General features: G+C 46.1%; 2 protein-coding genes across 2 annotated transcripts in view; both read left to right on the top strand.

Annotated features, from left to right (window-relative positions):
- The first annotated feature begins 9,160 nt into the window (after positions 1–9,160).
- On the top strand, positions 9,161–11,377 carry LOC124605867 (proline-rich protein 36-like). Its single transcript, XM_047137814.1, has one exon. It carries the CDS (start codon positions 9,161–9,163, stop codon positions 11,375–11,377), a length of 2,217 nt encoding a protein of 738 aa, XP_046993770.1.
- Positions 11,378–13,305: 1,928 nt separating this feature from the next.
- Positions 13,306–19,296, top strand: part of LOC124605866 (longitudinals lacking protein-like) — a 94,234-nt gene continuing 88,243 nt past the window's right edge. The window contains exon 1 of the mRNA XM_047137813.1: positions 13,306–13,476. Coding sequence (XP_046993769.1) covers positions 13,306–13,476 — 171 coding nt within the window. The remainder of the gene's footprint in view (positions 13,477–19,296) is intronic.

Here is a 19,296-nt window from a genome sequence, read left to right as displayed (position 1 = left end):
TAGACGACGTCTTCTCATAGACCAGTTTCTTGCAGACCACGACTTGTGCCATCTTAATGATGGCTCTCCTACTCATTTCAGTGCCGGTCATGGTACCTTTTCTGCCATTGATCTTTCTCTTTCTCTTCCCTCTCTCCTCCCTTCATTACACTGGTCGCCACACGACAACCTTTGCGATAATGACCATTTCCCGTTGATTCTCTCTCCCTTCCCGCTCCCCAAAGGACAGGTTACCTCGTTGGTCTTTCCAACTCACCGATTTGCCTCTATACACTGCACAGGTCTTGTTTTCTCCCTCATTGTGGGCTTGTGTTGATGACGTCCTACGTGACGTGTCTGACGCGATTGTTCGCGCTGCTAGCCTTGCTGAACCGCGCTCATCTGGACCATTTCGCCGCCGGCAAGTCCCGTGGTGGAGTGCGGCCATTGCCATCTGCGATCGCCGGCGAACTTTGCAACACCTTAAGAGGCACCCATCCGTTGCCAGCCTTATTACCTTCAAACGCCTTTGTGCTAAAGCCTGTTATTTAATCAAACAGAGAAAACGGGTATGTAGGGAACGATTTGTTTCTTCCCTAGGTTCTAGTGTCCCTATGGCACGGGTATGGGCTACACTTCACTCTCTCCAAGAATGCCATCGGCAGTCAACCCTCCCAGGCCTTCACCTCCCATATGGCCTTTGTACGGACCCGTTGATTCTTGCGGAACATCTTGCGACCCATTTTCCAATGGCATCAGCCTCCTATCTGGCTGCTTTCCTTCAATGGAAACAGCGGGCCGATGCTTCCACCTTATGTTTTACCCCTTGTCAGTCAAAATCTTACAACGAACCTTGTACTGAATGGGAATTTCTTTCTGCACTCTCTTCTTCTCATGATACGGCCCTGGCCCAGACTCCATTCATAACCAACTGCTTCAACATCTCAGTGCTCCACAATGGCAACATCTTCTCCGGGTGTTTAACCGTATCTACTCCAGGGTGACTTCATTCTCAGTGGAGGGATAGCATCGTGGTTCCTGTCCTTAAACCTGGTAAGAACCCCCTATTTGTTGATGGCTATTGGCCAATTAGTCTGACCAATGTTGTTTGTAAGTTACTCGAACGGATGGTAGTCTGTCGGCTCAATTGGGTCTTCGAATCTCGGGATCTATTGTCCCCTTACCAGTGTGGCTTCCGAGAAGGACGGTCTCCAATCGATCATTTACTTTGCTTGGAATCCACAGTTCGGCAGGGTTTTTCCCAGCGCCGCCATTTGGCTGCAGAATTTTTTGACCTACGCAAGGCCTATGACATGGCCTGGCGCTATCACATCTTACTTACCCTTCATCAGTAGGGTCTTCGGGGCCCACTCCCGATTTTTATCCGCCAGTTCCTGTTCCATCGGTCATTCAGGGTTCGGCTTGGTACTGTTTTTAGTTCGCCATGGACCCAGGAGACGGGCATCCCACAGGGTTCTGTCTTGAGTGTACTTATTTTCCTCATTGCTATTGATGGACTTGTGGCCTCTGTCGGCCCTTTGGTCGCCTCTGCCCTGTATGTGGATGATTTCTGCATTTGGGTTAGTTCCTCTTAGATGGCCTCTGCAGATCGGCAGCTCCAGGGAGCTATACAGCATGCCTCTGCATGGACCCTCTCACATGGATTTCAATTATCTCCTCTAAAATCGAGGGTGGTCCACTTCTGTCTCCGAACTATGATCCACCCTGATTCAGAGCTAAATCTCGATGCACAACGATTGCCTATGGTCCCACAGTTCCGTTTCCTGGGTCTTCTTTTCGACAATAAGCTCACTTGGCTGCCCCATATCAGACTTCTGAAGGTAGGATGTAGACTCAATGTCCTTCGTTTCCTTTCCCACTCCTCTTGGAGTGCGGACCGTTCCCTCCTCCTCCATCTTTATCATGCTCTAGTTCTGTCTCGCTTGGACTATGGTTGTCAAGTTTATGGTTCAGCTGCTCCTTCCACACTGCATGTGCTGGATCCGGTCCACCATCATGGTATCCGTTTGGCCACCGGTGCCTTCCCTACTAGCCCTGTTGATAGTCTCCTGGTTGAAGCTGGGGTACCCCCCCCCCCCCTTTGTGTTCGGCGGTCCCAGCTTCTGGTGTCGTACGCACTCGCTATCCGTTCCTCTCTCACTCATCCTTCCTATTCTATCCTGTTCACAGACCATGGACGTCGCTCACCTGATTCCCGCCCTAGGGCAGGTTTACCAATTGGGCTCCGCCTTGCGTCTCTTTGCCGTGATTTTCAGCTTCCTTCTTTGTACTGTCTTCCTCGCTCCCTCCCCTCCACCCCCCCCCCTTGGTTAGTCCCTAGGCCTCGAATTCGGATGGATCTCCGCCGAGGTCCGAAAGATTCCATCCCCCCAATTGTGTTCCTTTTTCCGCTGAATTTTATGGGAGTTTTGGGGTGCTGTTTCTTTTTTTACACTCATGGTTCTAAATCTGCTGATCATGTGGGATATGCCTTCATGTCCTCTGTTGGAATGGAAAATCATCTACTGCCACCTCCATGTGCGGTGTTTACTGCAGAATTGATGGCTATTTCCCAGGCCCTTACCTTTATTATACAGTCCCAACACAACTGTGTTTTGTTAATGTACGGACTCAATGAGTGGCCTTCTGGCTATTGATCGGTGTGTTTCGCGCCATCCCTTGGTCTCTGCCATCCATGACAATCTCACTGATATTCACCATGCTGCTTGTTCCGTTGACTTCCTTTGGGTCCCTGGCCATCCTGGGTAATGAGCTCGCTGATCGTTTGGCTGGGGGAGCAGTCACTTAACCCCCGTTTTCTGTAACCCCTCCTGCAGCGGATTTACGGCTTCACATCAAATCCAACTTCGCACAATCATGAGCCAACTCTTGGGTGGCTACCTCCCTGTCTAATAAACTTCGTGTGATTAAGGTGACACCAGACCAGTGGTGATCTTCCTTTCACCTCTCCCGAAAGGACTCGACCATACTGTGTCGTCCCCACATTGGCCATACCCGGCTGACCCATTCTTTTCTTTTGCATGATGAGCCACCCCCACTTTGTGGTTGTGGAGCCTTCTAGTCAGTAGCCCACGTTTTGGTTTAATGCCCCCTTCTTTTGGCTCTGCGTGCTAAGTACAGACTCCCCCGCATTTTACCTTTGATGTTGGCTGACGATTCCCGAGTGGTCGACCTGGTTCTCGGTTTCCTCCGGGAAAGTGGTTTTTATTCTCAGTTTTAAGGTTTTTAATCTCTCTGGTGTTGGGGCAGGGCGCTGAGTGTTGGTGTATCTCCCACTGTAAGCCGTGTTTGGAGATTCCCGATTCCCCTCCCTGGCCGAGATCCTCTTTCTTCTCCTCTTACTCTGTGTTTGTCATTTTTTTTCTTTTTTTTTTTTTTTTTTTTTTAAAGGATTGGTTAGTCTGTCTCCTTTTCCCATACGCGCTTCTACATTCTAGCTGTTGCACCTTTTAAGTCGCAGGTGGTCTTGCCTCTTCTGCTTCAGAGGTGGGATATTTCCTGCCTCTAGCATAGCATTGGGTTCGTTATCTTGCTGACTAACATCATTTTGTTTTTACCATTGACAACATGACTGCCGTTTTACACTTTTTAGCCTTTTCCCTTTTATCGTTATGACTTTTCTGAGATGTCACACTATCGGAGTGGACCACATTTGAAACAAGGGACAGATGACCTTGCTGTTTGGTCCCTTCAACCCCAACAACCAACCAACTACTCCGACGATATTTACTTTTACGTTACTCATGTTGGCAGCTGTTCTTGATTCGAATTCTGGAATATTTACTTCGTCTTACTTTGTGAAGGCATTTCGGAAGGCTATGTTTAGGAACTCTGCTTTGGCAGCACTGCCTTCGATAATATCTCCATTAATATCGCGCGGAGAAGGCATTGATTGTTTCTTGCCGCTAACATACTTGAAATACGACCAGAATCTCTTTTGATTTTCTGCCAGGTTTCGAGACAAGGTTTCGTTCTGAAAACTGTTATAGGCATTGAAGTCAGCGCTAAAATTCGAGCTTCTGTAAAAGATCACTAATCTTGGGGATTTTGCGTCAGTTTAAATTTGGCACGTTTGTTTCGTTGTTTCTGCAAGTGTCCTAACCCGTTTCTTGTACAAAGGAGGATCAGCTCCGTCGTTTATTAATTTATTTGGTATAAATCTCTCAATTGCTGCCAATACTATTTCGTTGAATTTAAGCCACACCTGGTCTACACGTACAACATTAATTTGGAATGCGTGGAGATTGTCTCTCAGGAAGGCGTCAAGTGAATTTTTATCTGCTTTTTTGAATAAGTATATTTTTCGTTCATTTTTCGAGGATTACAATATTCATACTTCCTACGACAGGCCTGTGTTCAATAATCCCTGAATCGGCTTTGATGCTAGTCATTAACTCAGGATTATTTGTTGCTAAGAGGTCAAGTGTGTTTTCACAACCGTTTTACTATTCGCGTGAGCTCATGATCTAATTGCTCGAGATAATTTCCAGAGAATGCGTTTAGCACTATTTCAGATGAAACTTTATGCGTACCTCCGGAATTAAACATGTATTTTCGCCAACATGTGAGGGTAAATTAAAGTCACCACCAACTATTATCGTATGATTCGGGTACGTGTTTGAAATCAAATTCAGGTTTTCTTTGAACCTTTCAGCAACTGTATCATCTGAATTGGGAGGTCGGTAAAAGGATCCAATTATTATTTTATTCCGGTTGCCAACAATGATCTCTGCCCATACTAACTCGGAGGAAGTATCTACTTCAATTTCGCGAAAAGTTAAACTACTATAGACAGTAACAGACACGCCTCCGCCAACCGTGTTTAGCCTATCCTTTCGGAACACTGTTAGGTTCTTCGCAAAAATTTCGGCCTAGCTTATCTCCGGCTTTAGCCAGTTTTCAGTGCCTATAACGATTTGAGCATCAGTGCTTACTATTAGCGCTTGGAGCTCTGGTACTTTCCCAACACAGCTGCCACAATTTACAACTGTTACACCGATGGTTCCTGTGTCTACGCTCTTCCTGTGTTCAGTCTGCACTCTTTGTGATTGAAGCCCTTATTGTGTTTTCCCGATTTTTCTAACCTAAAGAACCGCCCAGTCCACGCCACACAGACCCTGCTACCCGTGTAACCGCCTCGTGCGTATAGTGGCCACCTGACCTATTCAGCGGAACCCGAAACCCAACCACCCTTTGGCGCAAGTCGAGGAATCTGCAGCCTACACGGTCGCAGAACTGTCTGAGCCTCTGAGTCAGATCCTCCACTCGGCGATGTACCAGAGGTCCGCAATCAGTCCTGTCGACTATGCTGCAAATGGTCAGCTCTGCTTTCATCTTGCAAGCAAGACTGGCAGCCTTTGCCATTTCTGTTAGCCGCTCGAAACCAGATAGAATCTCTTGTGATCCAGAGTGACGCACATCATTGGTACTGACGTGAGACACCACCTGCAGTTGGCTGCACCTTGTGCTCTTCATGACATCCAGGAGGACCTGTTCAACATCTGGAATGACTCCACCCGGCATGCATACAGAGTGCACATCAGATTTATTACCCTTCTTGTCAGCTACCCCCCTATGAACCATGGAAATTGCCGTTGGTGGGGAGGCTTGCGTGCCTCAGCGATACAGGTGGCCGTACCGTAGGTGCAACCACAACAGAGGCCAGACAAACATGTGGTTCCTGAAGAGGGGCAGCAGCCTTTTCAGTAGTTGCAGGGGCAACAGTCTGGATGATTGACTGATCTGGCCTTGTAACATTAACCAAAACGGCCTTGCTGTGCTGGTACTGCGAACGGCTGAAAGCAAGGGGAAACTACAGCCGTAATTTTTCCCGAGGACATGCAGCTTTACTGTATGATTAAATGATGATGGCGTCCTCTTGGGTAAAATATTCCGGAGGTAAAATAGTTACCCATTCGGATCTCCGGGCGGGGACTACTCAAGAGGATGTCGTTATCAGGAGAAAGAAAACTGGCGTTCTACGGATCGGAGCGTGGAATGTCAGATCCCTTAATCGGGCATGTAGGTTAGAAAATTTAAAAAGGGAAATGGATAGGTTAAAGTTAGATATAGTGGGAATTAGTGAAGTTCGGTGGCAGGAGGAACAAGACTTTTGGTCAGGTGAATACAGGGTTATAAATACAAAATCAAATAGGGGTAATGCAGGAGTAGGTTTAATAATAAATAAAAAAATAGGAGTGCGGGTTAGCTACTACAAACAGCATAGTGAACGCATTATTGTGGCCAAGATATACACAAAGCCCATGCCTACTACAGTAGTACAAGTTTATATGCCAACTAGCTCTGCAGATGAAGAAATCGATGAAATGTATGACGAGATAAAAGAAATTATTCAGGTAGTGAAGGGAGACGAAAATTTAATAGTCATGGGTGACTGGAATTCGTCAGTAGGAAAAGGGAGAGAAGGAAACATAGTAGGTGAATATGGATTGGGGGGAAGAAATGAAAGAGGAAGCCGCCTTGTAGAATTTTGCATAGATCATAACTTAACCATAACTAACACTTGGTTCAAGAATCATAAAAGAAGGTTGTATACATGGAAGAATCCTGGAGATACTAAAAGGTATCACATAGATTATATAATGGTAAGACAGAGATTTAGGAACCAGGTTTTAAATTGTAAGACATTTCCAGGGGCAGATGTGGGTTCTGACTACAATATATTAGTTATGAACTGCATATTGAAACTGAAGAAACTGCAAAAAGGTGGGAATTTAAGGAGATGGGACCTGGATGAACTGAAAGTACCACAGGTTGTAGAGAGTTTCAGGGAGAGCATAAGGGAACAATTGACAGGAATGGGGGAAAGAAATACAGTAGAAGAAGAACGGGTAGCTCTGAGGGATGAAGTAGTGAAGGCAGCAGACAATCAAGTAGGTAAAAAGACGAGGGCTAATAGAAATCCTTGGGTAACAGAAGAAATATTGAATTTAATTGATGAAAGGAGAAAATATAAAAATGCAGTAAATGAAGCAGGCAAAAAGAAATACAAACGTCTCAAAAACGAGATCGACAGGAAGTGCAAAATGGCTAAGCAGGGATGGCTAGAGGACAAATGTAAGGATGTAGAGGCTTGTCTCACTACGGGTAAGATAGATACTGCCTACAGGAAAATTAAAGAGACCTTTGGAGAGAAGAGAACCACTTGTATGAATATCAAGAGCTCAGATGGAAACCCAGTTCTAAGCAAAGAAGGGAAAGCAGAAAGGTGGAAGGAGTGTATAGAGGGTTTATACAAGGGCAATGTACTTGAGGACAATATTATGGAAATGGAAGAGGATGTAGATGAAGACGAAATGGGAGATAAGATACTGCGTGAAGAGTTTGACAGAGCACTGAAAGACCTGTGTCGAAACAAGGCCCCGGGAGTAGACAACATTCCATTAGAACTATTGATGGCCTTGGGAGAGGCAGTCATGACAAAACTCTACCATCTGGTGAGCAAGATGTATGAGACAGGCGAAATACCCTCAGACTTCAGGAAGAATATAATAATTCCAATCCCAAAGAAAGCAGGTGTTGACTGATGTGAAAATTACCGAACTATCAGTTTAATAAGTCACAGCTGCAAAGTACTAACGCGAATTCTTTACAGACGAATTTAAAAAACTGGTAGAGGCGGACCTCAGGGAAGATCAGTTTGGATTCCGTAGCAATGTTGGAACATGTGAGGCAATACTAACCTTACGACTTAACTTAGAAGAAAGATTAAGAAAAGGCAAATCTACGTTTCTAGCATTTGTAGACTTAGAGAAAGCTTTTGACAATGTTAACTAGAATACTCTCTTTCAACCTCTGGAGGTGGCAGGGGTAAAATACAAGGAGCGAAAGGCCATTTACAATTTGTACAGAAACCAGATGGCAGTTATAAGAGTCGAGGGACATGAAAGGGAAGCAGTGGTTGGGAAGGGAGTGAGACAGGGCTGTAGTCTCTCCTCGATGTTATTCAATCTGTATATTGAGCAAGCAGTGAAGGAAACAAAAGAAAAATTCGGAGTAGGTATTAAAATTCATGGAGAAGAAGTAAAAACTTTGAGGTTCGTCGATGACATTGTAATTCTGTCAGTGACAGCAAAGGACTTGGAAGAGCTGTTGAACGGAATAAACAGTGTCTTGAAAGGAGGATATAAGATGAACATCAACAAAAGCAAAACGAGAATAATGGAATGTAATCAAATTAAACTGGATGATGCTGAGGGAATTAGATTAGGAAATGAGACACTTAAAGTAGTAAAGGAGTTTTGCTGTTTGGAGACCAAAATAACTGATGATGGTCAAAGTAGAGAGGATATAAAATGTATACTGGTAATGGCAAGGAAATCGTTTCTGAAGAAGAAAAATTTGTTAACATCGAGTATAGATTTAAGTGTCAGGAAGTCGTTTCTGAATGTATTTGTATGGAGTGTAGCCATGTATGGAAGTGAAACATGGACGATAACTAGTTTGGACAAGAAGAGAATAGAAGCTTTCGAAATGTGGTGCTACAGAAGAATGCTGAATAAAGGTGGATAGATCACGTAACTAATGAGGAAGTATTGAATAGGATTGGGGAGAAGAGAAGTTTGTGGCACAACTTGACTAGAAGAAGGGATCGGTTGGTAGGACATGTTTTGAGGCATCAAGGAATCACAAATTTAGCATTGGAGGGCAGCATGGAGGGTAAAAATCGTAGAGGGAGACCAAGAGATGAATACAATAAGCAGATTCAGAAGGATGTAGGTTGCAGTAAGTACTGGGAGATGAAGAAGCTTGCACAGGATAGAGTAGCATGGAGAGCTGCATCAAACCAGTCTCAGGACTGACCACCACCACAACAGCAACAACTTGCCAGCTAAGTCCCTAAGGGGCCCCGTAACACGCCTAATCTTTGATCTCCCACTACCAATAATCCCACCGTCTGTGAATGCGTGGATCTTGAAGGCTGAGTGGTGTCCTCTGAAACAGGATACGCGACAGCACCTGGCTCATTGACATTGTCAGCCACAGACAGCACCTGGAACCTGTTTGTCAGACAAACTGGGGACGCCTTATGCTTTGGCCGCCTGGGAAGTCTTTCGCCACCTTCTTCGCCCCGCGGCGACATCCCACTCAACCATCAAACACAAAACACCCAGACACAGCCGGAGAATTTGCCTGCCACATGACGCTTGCTATTGGCTGCAGGCAACAGAGGCACTGGGTCAAGAACGAGGAAAGTTCCCTCCTCACTGCCCGCCTGTCCTTTACGGTTCCCACCTCGCTGCCCCCCCATCCTTTCTGGTTCCCACCTCGCTGCCCCCCCATCCTTTCCGGTTCCCACCTTGTTGCCTGCCTGTCCTCTCCGGTTCCCGCCTCGCTGCCTGCCCGTCCTCTCCGGTTCCCGCCTCGCTGCCTGCCCGTCCTCTCCGGTTCCCGCCTCGCTGCCTGCCCGTCCTCTCCGGTTCCCGCCTCGCTGCCTGCCCGTCCTCTCCGGTTCCCGCCTCGCTGCCTGCCCGTCCTCTCCGGTTCCCGCCTCGCTGCCTGCCCGTCCTCTCCGGTTCCCGCCTCGCTGCCTGCCCGTCCTCTCCGGTTCCCGCCTCGCTGCCTGCCCGTCCTCTCCGGTTCCCGCCTCGCTGCCTGCCCGTCCTCTCCGGTTCCCGCCTCGCTGCCTGCCCGTCCTCTCCGGTTCCCGCCTCGCTGCCTGCCCGTCCTCTCCGGTTCCCGCCTCGCTGCCTGCCCGTCCTCTCCGGTTCCCGCCTCGCTGCCTGCCCGTCCTCTCCGGTTCCCGCCTCGCTGCCTGCCCGTCCTCTCCGGTTCCCGCCTCGCTGCTAGGCCCGTCCTCTCCGGTTCCCGCCTCGCTGCTAGGCCCGTCCTCTCCGGTTCCCGCCTCGCTGCCTGCCCGTCCTCTCCGGTTCCCGCCTCGCTGCCTGCCCGTCCTCTCCGGTTCCCGCCTCGCTGCCTGCCCGTCCTCTCCGGTTCCCGCCTCGCTGCCTGCCCGTCCTCTCCGGTTCCCGCCTCGCTGCCTGCCCGTCCTCTCCGGTTCCCGCCTCGCTGCCTGCCCGTCCTCTCCGGTTCCCGCCTCGCTGCCTGCCCGTCCTCTCCGGTTCCCGCCTCGCTGCCTGCCCGTCCTCTCCGGTTCCCGCCTCGCTGCCTGCCCGTCCTCTCCGGTTCCCGCCTCGCTGCCTGCCCGTCCTCTCCGGTTCCCGCCTCGCTGCCTGCCCGTCCTCTCCGGTTCCCGCCTCGCTGCCTGCCCGTCCTCTCCGGTTCCCGCCTCGCTGCCTGCCCGTCCTCTCCGGTTCCCGCCTCGCTGCCTGCCCGTCCTCTCCGGTTCCCGCCTCGCTGCCTGCCCGTCCTCTCCGGTTCCCGCCTCGCTGCCTGCCCGTCCTCTCCGGTTCCCGCCTCGCTGCCTGCCCGTCCTCTCCGGTTCCCGCCTCGCTGCCTGCCCGTCCTCTCCGGTTCCCGCCTCGCTGCCTGCCCGTCCTCTCCGGTTCCCGCCTCGCTGCCTGCCCGTCCTCTCCGGTTCCCGCCTCGCTGCCTGCCCGTCCTCTCCGGTTCCCGCCTCGCTGCCTGCCCGTCCTCTCCGGTTCCCGCCTCGCTGCCTGCCCGTCCTCTCCGGTTCCCGCCTCGCTGCCTGCCCGTCCTCTCTGGTTCCCGCCTCGCTGCCTGCCCGTCCTCTCCGGTTCCCGCCTCGCTGCCTGCCCGTCCTCTCCGGTTCCCGCCTCGCTGCCTGCCCGTCCTCTCCGGTTCCCGCCTCGCTGCCTGCCCGTCCTCTCCGGTTCCCGACTCGCTGCCTGCCCGCCCTCTCCGGTTCCCGACTCGCTGCCTGCCCGCCCTCTCCGGTTCCCGACTCGCTGCCTGCCCGCCCTCTCCGGTTCCCGACTCGCTGCCTGCCCGCCCTCTCCGGTTCCCGACTCGCTGCCTGCCCGCCCTCTCCGGTTCCCGACTCGCTGCCTGCCCGCCCTCTCCGGTTCCCGACTCGCTGCCTGCCCGCCCTCTCCGGTTCCCGACTCGCTGCCTGCCCGCCCCGTCCGGTTGCCGACTCGCTGCCTGCCCGCCCCGTCCGGTTGACGACTCGCTGCCTGCCCGCCCCGTCCGGTTGACGACTCGCTGCCTGCCCGCCCCGTCCCGTTGCCGACTCGCTGCCTGCCCGCCCTCTCCGGTTGCCGACTCGCTGCCTGCCCGCCCTCTCCGGTTGCCGACTCGCTGCCTGCCCGCCCTCTCCGGTTGCCGACTCGCTGCCTGCCCGCCCTCTCCGGTTGCCGACTCGCTGCCTGCCCGCCCTCTCCGGTTGCCGACTCGCTGCCTGCCCGCCCTCTGCGGTTGCCGCCTCGCTGCCCGCCCGCCCTCTGCGGTTGCCGCCTCGCTGCCCGCCCGTCCCTTCCGGTCCCCGCCATGCTGAAAACAACCATATTGTTGAGTAATGAATGTCACTTTTTCTTCTGCTATTGTAATAATGTACATTATTAATCCTTTTGAACTTCTGTGGACTATGTACAACAAACTTCATGAGAGAGTAAATATGCTGTGAAGCAGCAAGGGAGTAAATATAATGTGAAGCAATAGTCAAAATGCTAAACTCTCCAAATTCATGCCTATAAGATGATTGGTTGTGAGCACTGCTTATTAGTCTTTCAGCACATTTTTGGACAATGAACACTTTCTTTCTTAAAGTTGAATTAACCCAGAACATTATTATGTAAGGCGTCATTGATTGAAAAATATGCAAAATATCGCAGATTACAGATCTGTTTCACCCCAAAGATTCTAATGATTCAAAGTGCAAGTGTGGCTGAACTATGTTGTATAAGGGATTCAAAAATGTATTTTTTCCAGTTTAAATTCTCGTCAACATTGACACCTAAAAATAATGATCCTTTCCACCCTAATTGTTCTCTCTCACCTAGTATTATACTTACCATTGCTATAGTACCTCTGAGTGTATTGAACTGAGTATGTAGTGTCTCTTTGAAATAGTGAGACCATTTCCAGAAAGCCAAAATATTGCTTATCATATCTTCTGTTCCTGTGTATATGCTCGGAATGATGACAAAACTAATGTTGTCAACAAAAAGAAGTAATTCTGCTTGTTGTAGATTAGATAGAAAATTGTTTACCTGTATGATGAACAAAAGCAGAGCTAATACTGAGCCTTGGGAACACCATTCACGATTTCTCACCGGATTTCTCATTCGGGAGTGTACACTGCATGAAAGTTTTTTCTGCAGAGGGTCAGCCACAAGTATTTAATTTTTATAATTTAGCTGGAACACTATAATCTTTCGAGCAGAAACTGTAGTCATTAAAATGAATATATTTCAGCAGAAGACTAAATCTACTTTCTTGCATTACTTTCCAGAAAAGTGGTGTTTCAAGAGTTTCTTTGCTTAAATATTAAATTTCAAATAAGAGTTTCTGAACTTTGACTTCGAACAAGGAATACAATTTTTCTCTGTTTGTTGGTACAGATTGATGCACACACAATCGTTTCAGTCTGTACTTGTGGGAACTTACAAATTGTTCAGCATACTTGTTCATCTGAGAACTTATCATTGTTAACAACCTATCATTAAAGTGAAAGTATCACGTGGATTCAGAAAACAAGCAAAACAACTTTTCTATACATTGTCCCTGTAAATACAAATTTAGTCCTGCCTGCACTATAGTTAACGGACCATGTTGTCATGGAACCACAGTCAGCAGCCAGCACTTCAGGGTCACCTTACCCTCATGACGTCTCTGTATCACCTTCATTAAGATCCTCATCTCCACTGTTTTGTCCACTACTAGACCAATTATTAGCATTTTCATTTAATATTCTTCCAATGCCTTAACCATACAGAGACATGTGTGATGTATGACATACATTCTCCTGACTCTCACCAATGTGTATACTACCTGATGCAATAATTGTTTCATAGAACAGAAAAGCCATCCACAAATGTCGGATAGTGCTTACACTAGGTAATGTGACACTTGTGGCTAATATAAAACTCCAAATACATGTTGTAGAGCCATCTGAATGTTGCCACCTGTGCAGTGTATCCTGAGCCCAGCTGGTAGAGCACAGTTGAGGGTTTAAATGTGTTATGGCTTCTGGTGTGTGCCATCTTTACGTTTTTCATTTTGAGAAACAAATGGAAAATTGGAGCCAGTTTCCATGTTCATTCTCTCTTCCTTGTCTCTTACGTATCTTTTATCAAATATAAATTATTTTTTGTTTTGTCTTTTACTTCTTCAAGTAGAATAATTGGGTTACCATTATTTGTGTGTCTGAAAGTTACGAAAATAAAAACTTTTTTCTCCCCCCCCTCCTAGGTCAGAGTGGCAATGGCTGAGGAACAGTTTTGCCTTCGCTGGAATAATCACCAGCCAAATTTCATCTCAGTTTTCATGCATCTACTACGCACGGAATCTCTGGTGGATGTAACACTAGCTGCTGAGGGCAAGCATCTCCAGGCTCACAGAGTAGTTCTCTCTGCTTGTAGCCCATACTTTCAGGTAGGCACACATGCACAATCAGCAAAATTATAATTTTTTTGGATTAACAGTTTACATTTAATATGCTGTAAATACATTTCTGTAAGCTTCTACAATGGTTATGCATTCTTTTCATTACTTTTCCATTTTTTTGATGAGTATGCAATTTTTTCATTCTTTTTCTCCATTTTTTCAATTTGGTACTACCTAGGGATTTAAATGTCAAATATAAAACTTTTTTCCCTCACAATACTCCCATAAATATATATATTTTGGTGTGAAAATGTGGTAAGTACTCCATATGCATAGTATTTGTGTTTTGTAATGACTTCTTAACTATTTGACAGCTGTTAATGCTTTGGAAGTTAAAGCTTAAGTCTTCAGTACCATGTTAAAATGCCTGATTGTTGTTGTTGTTGTTGTTGTTGTTGTTGTTGTGGTCTTCAGTCTTGAGACTGGTTTGATGCAGCTCTCCATGCTACTCCAACATGTGCAAGCTTCATTATCTCCCAGTACCTACTGCAGCCTACATCCTTCTGAATCTGCTTAGCGTATTCATCTCTTGGTCTCCCTCTACGATTTTTACCCTCCATGCTGCCCTCCAGTACTAAATTGGTGATCCCTTGATACCTCAGAACATGTCCTACCAACTGATCCCTTCTTCTAGTCAAGTTGTGCCACAAACACCTCTTCTCCCCAATTCCATTCAATACCTCCTCATTAGTTATGTAATCTACCCATCTAATCTTCAGCATTATTCTGTAGCACCACATTTTGAAAGCTTCTATTCTCTTCTTGTCTAAATTACTTACCGTCCATGTTTCACTTCCATACATGACTACACTCCATACAGATACTTTCAGAAACGACAACCTCACTCTTAATTCAATACTCGATGTTAACAAATTTCTCTTCTTCAGAAACGCTTTCCTTGCCATTGTCAGTCTACATTTTATATCCTCTCTACTTCGACCATCATCAGTTATTTTGCTCCCCAAATCGCAAAACTCCTTTACTACTTTGTGTCTCATTTCCTAATCTAATTCCTTTAGCATCACCCGACTTAATTTGACTACATTCCATCATCCTCATTTTGCTTTGGTTGATTTTCATCTTATACCCTCCTTTCAACACACTGTCCATTCTGTTCAATTGTTCTTCCAAGTCCTTTGCTGTCTCTGACAGAATTACAATGTCATCGGTGAACTGCAGTTTTTATTTCTTCTTCATGGATTTTAAAACCTACTCTGAACTTTTCTCTCGTTTTCTTTACTGCTTGCTCAATATACAGATTGAATAGCATTGGGGGGAGGCTACAACCTCGTCTCACTCCCTGCCATCTGCTTTCTGTACAAGTTGTAAATAGTATTTTGCTCCCTGTATTTTACCCCTGCCACCTTCAGAATTGGAAAGAGAGTATTCCAGTCAACATTGTCAAAAGCTTTCTCTAAGTCTACAAATGCTGGAAATGTAGGTTTGCCTCTCCTTAATCTTTCTCCTAAGATAAGCCGTAGGGTCAGTATTGCGTCACGTGTTCCAACATTTCTACGGAATCCAAATTGATCTTCCCCGAGGTCGGCTTCTACCGGTTTTTTCATTCATCTGTAGGCAATTAACGTTAATATTTTACAGCTGTGACTTATTAAACTGATAGTATGGTAATTTTCACATCTGTCAACACTGCTTTCTTTGGGATTGGAATTATTATATTCTTTTTGAAGTCTGAGGGTATTTCTCCTGTCTCATACATCTTGCTCACCAGATGGTAGAGTTTTATCAGGACTGGCTTTCCCAAGGCTGTCAGTAGTTCTAATGGAATGTTGTCTACTCCCGAGGCCTTGTTTCATCTCAGGTCGTTCAGTGCTCTGTCAAACTCTTCACGCAGTATCATATCTCCCATTTCATCTTCATCTATATCCTCTTCCATTTCCATAATATTGTCCTCAAGAACATTGCCCCTGTATAGACCCTCTATATACTTCTTCCACCTCTCTGCTTTCCCTTCTTTGCTTAGAACTGGGTTTCCATCTGAGCTCTTGATATTCATGCAAGTGGTTCTCTTTTCTCCAAAGGTCTCTTCAATTTTCCTGTAGGCAGTACCTATCTTCCCCCTAGCAAGATAAGCCTCTACATCCTTACATTTGTCCTCTAGCCATCCCTGCTTACCCATTTTGCACTTCCTGTCGATCTCATTTTTGAGACGTTTGTATTCCTTTTTGCCTGCTTCACTGGGGAAAAAACTGGGAACATTTTGGAATTCTAGAAATTTTTCATTGTTTCAGTTTTGAGTTAAATTTTTGCAATTTTGATGAGTACTGATACTCTAACAAAGAGTTTCACTGTTGCCTACTGCTGCAGAATAATACTGCAGCAATAAAACATAAACAAGAGAAAAACACCAGTATAAAAGTTACAAAGAAAATGCTCCATTTGTAACAACAAAACGCAATGTACACACAAGCGTTTGCTGAAAGCAAAATGTGTCAAAGGCTTTAGGACAGAGATTGTGCAACGCTTCATAACAAAAACTATTTTGATGAATGTGGCGTCACAACTGTTTAAGTTAGGTACATTTGAGCAGATGCCAGTGGGTTCATGTACATGCACAGAGCTACCCAGAAAAAATTTTCTGGCACACCAAAGGTGCGCAGAGCAATCTTTTTTGTAGGGAGTAGTAGTGTCCACATAACCAGCATTTATGTTAATTGATTTTGCTGTTCTGTCTTTGTTTACAGCTCTCACGTCAGATGAAATCAAATAACTGCAGCTATCAAGTGAATTAAAATACATTCCCATAATTATGAAGGACTGAAATATGTTATTAATTTGTTTTCTGATTTTATTTTATTTCCACGTTATTTGCAGTTAAGCGTAATCACTTTGCAGAACAACGAATTTATTTTTGTCGGTTTACTAAGGAAACATCGCTTCTGTTAGTCTTTTTTGCACAGGCATTCTGTTTCTTTGAAACAAAGTGTTTCATTACACACTATTAAGCACTCCGTCTTCAGGCCACGAGTGGCCTGCTGGGACCATCCAACTGCCGTGTCATCCTCAGTGGAGGACGTGGACAGGAGGGGCGTGGGGTCAGCACACCGCTCTCGCAGTCGTTACGATGGTATTCTTGACCAAAGCTGCTACTATTTGGCCAAGTAGCTCTTCAATTGGCATAACGAGGCTGAGTGCACCCCGAAAAATTGCAACAGCGCATGACAGCCTGGATGGTCACCCATCCAAGTGCTGACCACACACGACAGCGCTTAACTTCAGTGATCTCACAGGAACTGGTGTATCCACTGCAGCAAGGGCGTTGCTGCATTCCACACTATTAGCTAGTTTGCTAGTCACTGAATCTCAAGTGCACGTTTTTCATCTTCTGGCATGTATGGCATTATGCCATAGTAAATAATGGAACTTGAAATAATGCAGTAATAGTACCCCGAGAATATTGACATCTCGAAAGCCACACTGAAATGCTTTAGCGGAATTTTACATATCTGCCTCCCGTGAAACAGTCTTTTTTTTTTCAATTGCAAGACGTGTTTAAACACTTTCCTGGTTCCTCCTCTAGGCCTCACATTATTTCTTAATTTGTGTTGTCCACATCTTAAATTTACAGAACACCATTCTCTGGTAAATTGTAGACTGAGAGCACACCATGTTAGTTTACTCCTGAAGTAGAATCTAATAGGTAGGTATACAGTTTCTTGATTTCACAAATAAAATTATTAATTTTTATACGGTTTGAAAATCATGAAAAGCATGCTGTTATTAGTTCTGGCATATCGAAATAGATGTTTATTTTTAATATAATAGAGGGAAACATTCCACGTGGGAAAAATATATCTAAAAACAAAGATGATGTGACTTACTGAACGAAAGTGCTGGCAGGTCGACAGACACACAAACATACGCACAAAATTCAAGCTTTCGCAACAAACTGTTGCCTCATCAGGAAAAGGGAAGGAGAGGGAAAGACGAAAGGATGTGGGTTTTAAGGGAGAGGGTAAGGAGTCATTCCAATCCCAGGGGTGAGAAGACTTATCTTAGGCGGAAAAAAGGACTGGTATACACTCGCGCGCGCACACACACACATATCCATCCACACATATACAGACACAAGCAGACATATTTAAAGACAAAGAGTTTGGGCAGAGATGTCAGTCGAGGTAGAAGTGCAGAGGCAAAGATGATGTTGAATGACAGGTGAGGTATGAGTGGCGGCAACTTGAAATTAGCTGAGATTGAGGCCTGGTGGGTAACGGGAAGAGAGGATATATTGAAGAGCAAGTTCCCATCTCCGGAGTTCGGATAGGTTGGTGTTAGTGGGAAGTATCCAGATAACCCGGACGGTGTAACACTGTGCCAAGATGTGCTGGGTGTGCACCAAGGCATGTTTAGCCACAGGGTGATCCTCATTACCAACAAACACTGTCTGCCTGTGTCCATTCATGTGAATGGACAGTTTGTTGCTGGTCATTCCCACATAGAATGCATCACAGTGTAGGCAGGTCAGTTGGTAAATCACATGGGTGCTTTCACATGTGACTCTGCCTTTGATCGTGTACACGATCTGGATACTTCCCACCAACACCAACCTATCCGAACTCCGGAGATGGGAACTTGCTCTTCAATATATCCTCTCTTCCCGTTACCCACCAGGCCTCAATCTCCGCTAATTTCAAGTTGCCGCCACTCATACCTCACTTGTCATTCAACATCATCTTTGCCTCTGCACTTCCACCTCGACTGACATCTCTGCCCAAACTCTTTGCCTTTAAATATGTCTGCTTGTGTCTGTATATGTGTGGATGGATATGTGTGTGTGTGTGCGCACGAGTGTATACCAGTCCTTTTTTCCCCCCTAAGGTAAGTCTTTCCACTCCTGGGATTGGAATGACTCCTTACCCTCTCCCTTAAAACCCACATCCTTTCGTTCAAAAATGGTTCAAATGGCTCTGAGCACTATGGGACTTAACATCTGAGGTCATCAGTCCCCTAGAACTTAGAACTAATTAAACCTAACTAACCTAAGGACATCACACACATCCATGCCCGAGGCAGGATTCGAACCTGCGACCGTAGCAGTCGCGCAGTTCTCGATTCAAGCGCCTAGAACCGCTCGACCACCGCGGCCGGCCATCCTTTCGTCTTTCCCTCTCCTTCCCTTTTCCTGATGAGGCAACAGTTTGTTGCGAAAGCTTGAATTTTGTGTGTATGTTTGTGTTTGTTTGTTTGTCTGTCGACCTGCCAGCGCTTTCGTCCGGTAAGTCACATCATCTTTGTTTTTAGATGTTTATTTTTATTTTTGCAAGAAATTTTTATTCCTTCTTACTGGCTTTGTGCAATACTAAGTGGATGTGAACCTGACAGGAAATGCTAAATGACAGTATTGTAGAGTACGAATAAAAAATCTATGCTAAAGTCACCAAATAGCAAAATATTTGCATACTTTGAGTTGTAGAGTCTAGTTTTGAAACAAATATTGTGGCAATGAGTGCATTCTAATTTTGCAATTCTTATATGTCCTAATTACAGTCCTCACAACAATAACTGCAAATGCCCCTTTCAAACAAAATGTCACACTGCTACACAGGGTCACGTGATGTCCCGCTATACATGAAATTCCAAACAGAAATGTGAGTGTGTACGAGCAGAGCAAACACGGAGTGTGGGCTTGCTATGTCATCATAGCTGCCCGTGCGTTGTAATTCCTGTCTCCTGGTGCTCTTTTTTTATTTATTTATCTTACAGCTCTAAACACGTATTTAACATGCATGGGCAATGTTACAATAATTACATTTAGATTATTGATACACAATATAAATAGATTACATGCTA

This window comes from Schistocerca americana, chromosome 3, assembly GCF_021461395.2.
Source record: "Schistocerca americana isolate TAMUIC-IGC-003095 chromosome 3, iqSchAmer2.1, whole genome shotgun sequence".
NCBI classification, from domain to species: Eukaryota; Metazoa; Arthropoda; class Insecta; order Orthoptera; family Acrididae; genus Schistocerca; species Schistocerca americana.
This window is presented reverse-complemented; position numbering and strand designations above follow the sequence as displayed.

Bases quoted from the DNA above. Each gene is read 5' to 3' on its own strand.
- LOC124605867 (XM_047137814.1), top strand. From the start codon at position 9,161: ATGACGCTTGCTATTGGCTGCAGGCAACAGAGGCACTGGGTCAAGAAC.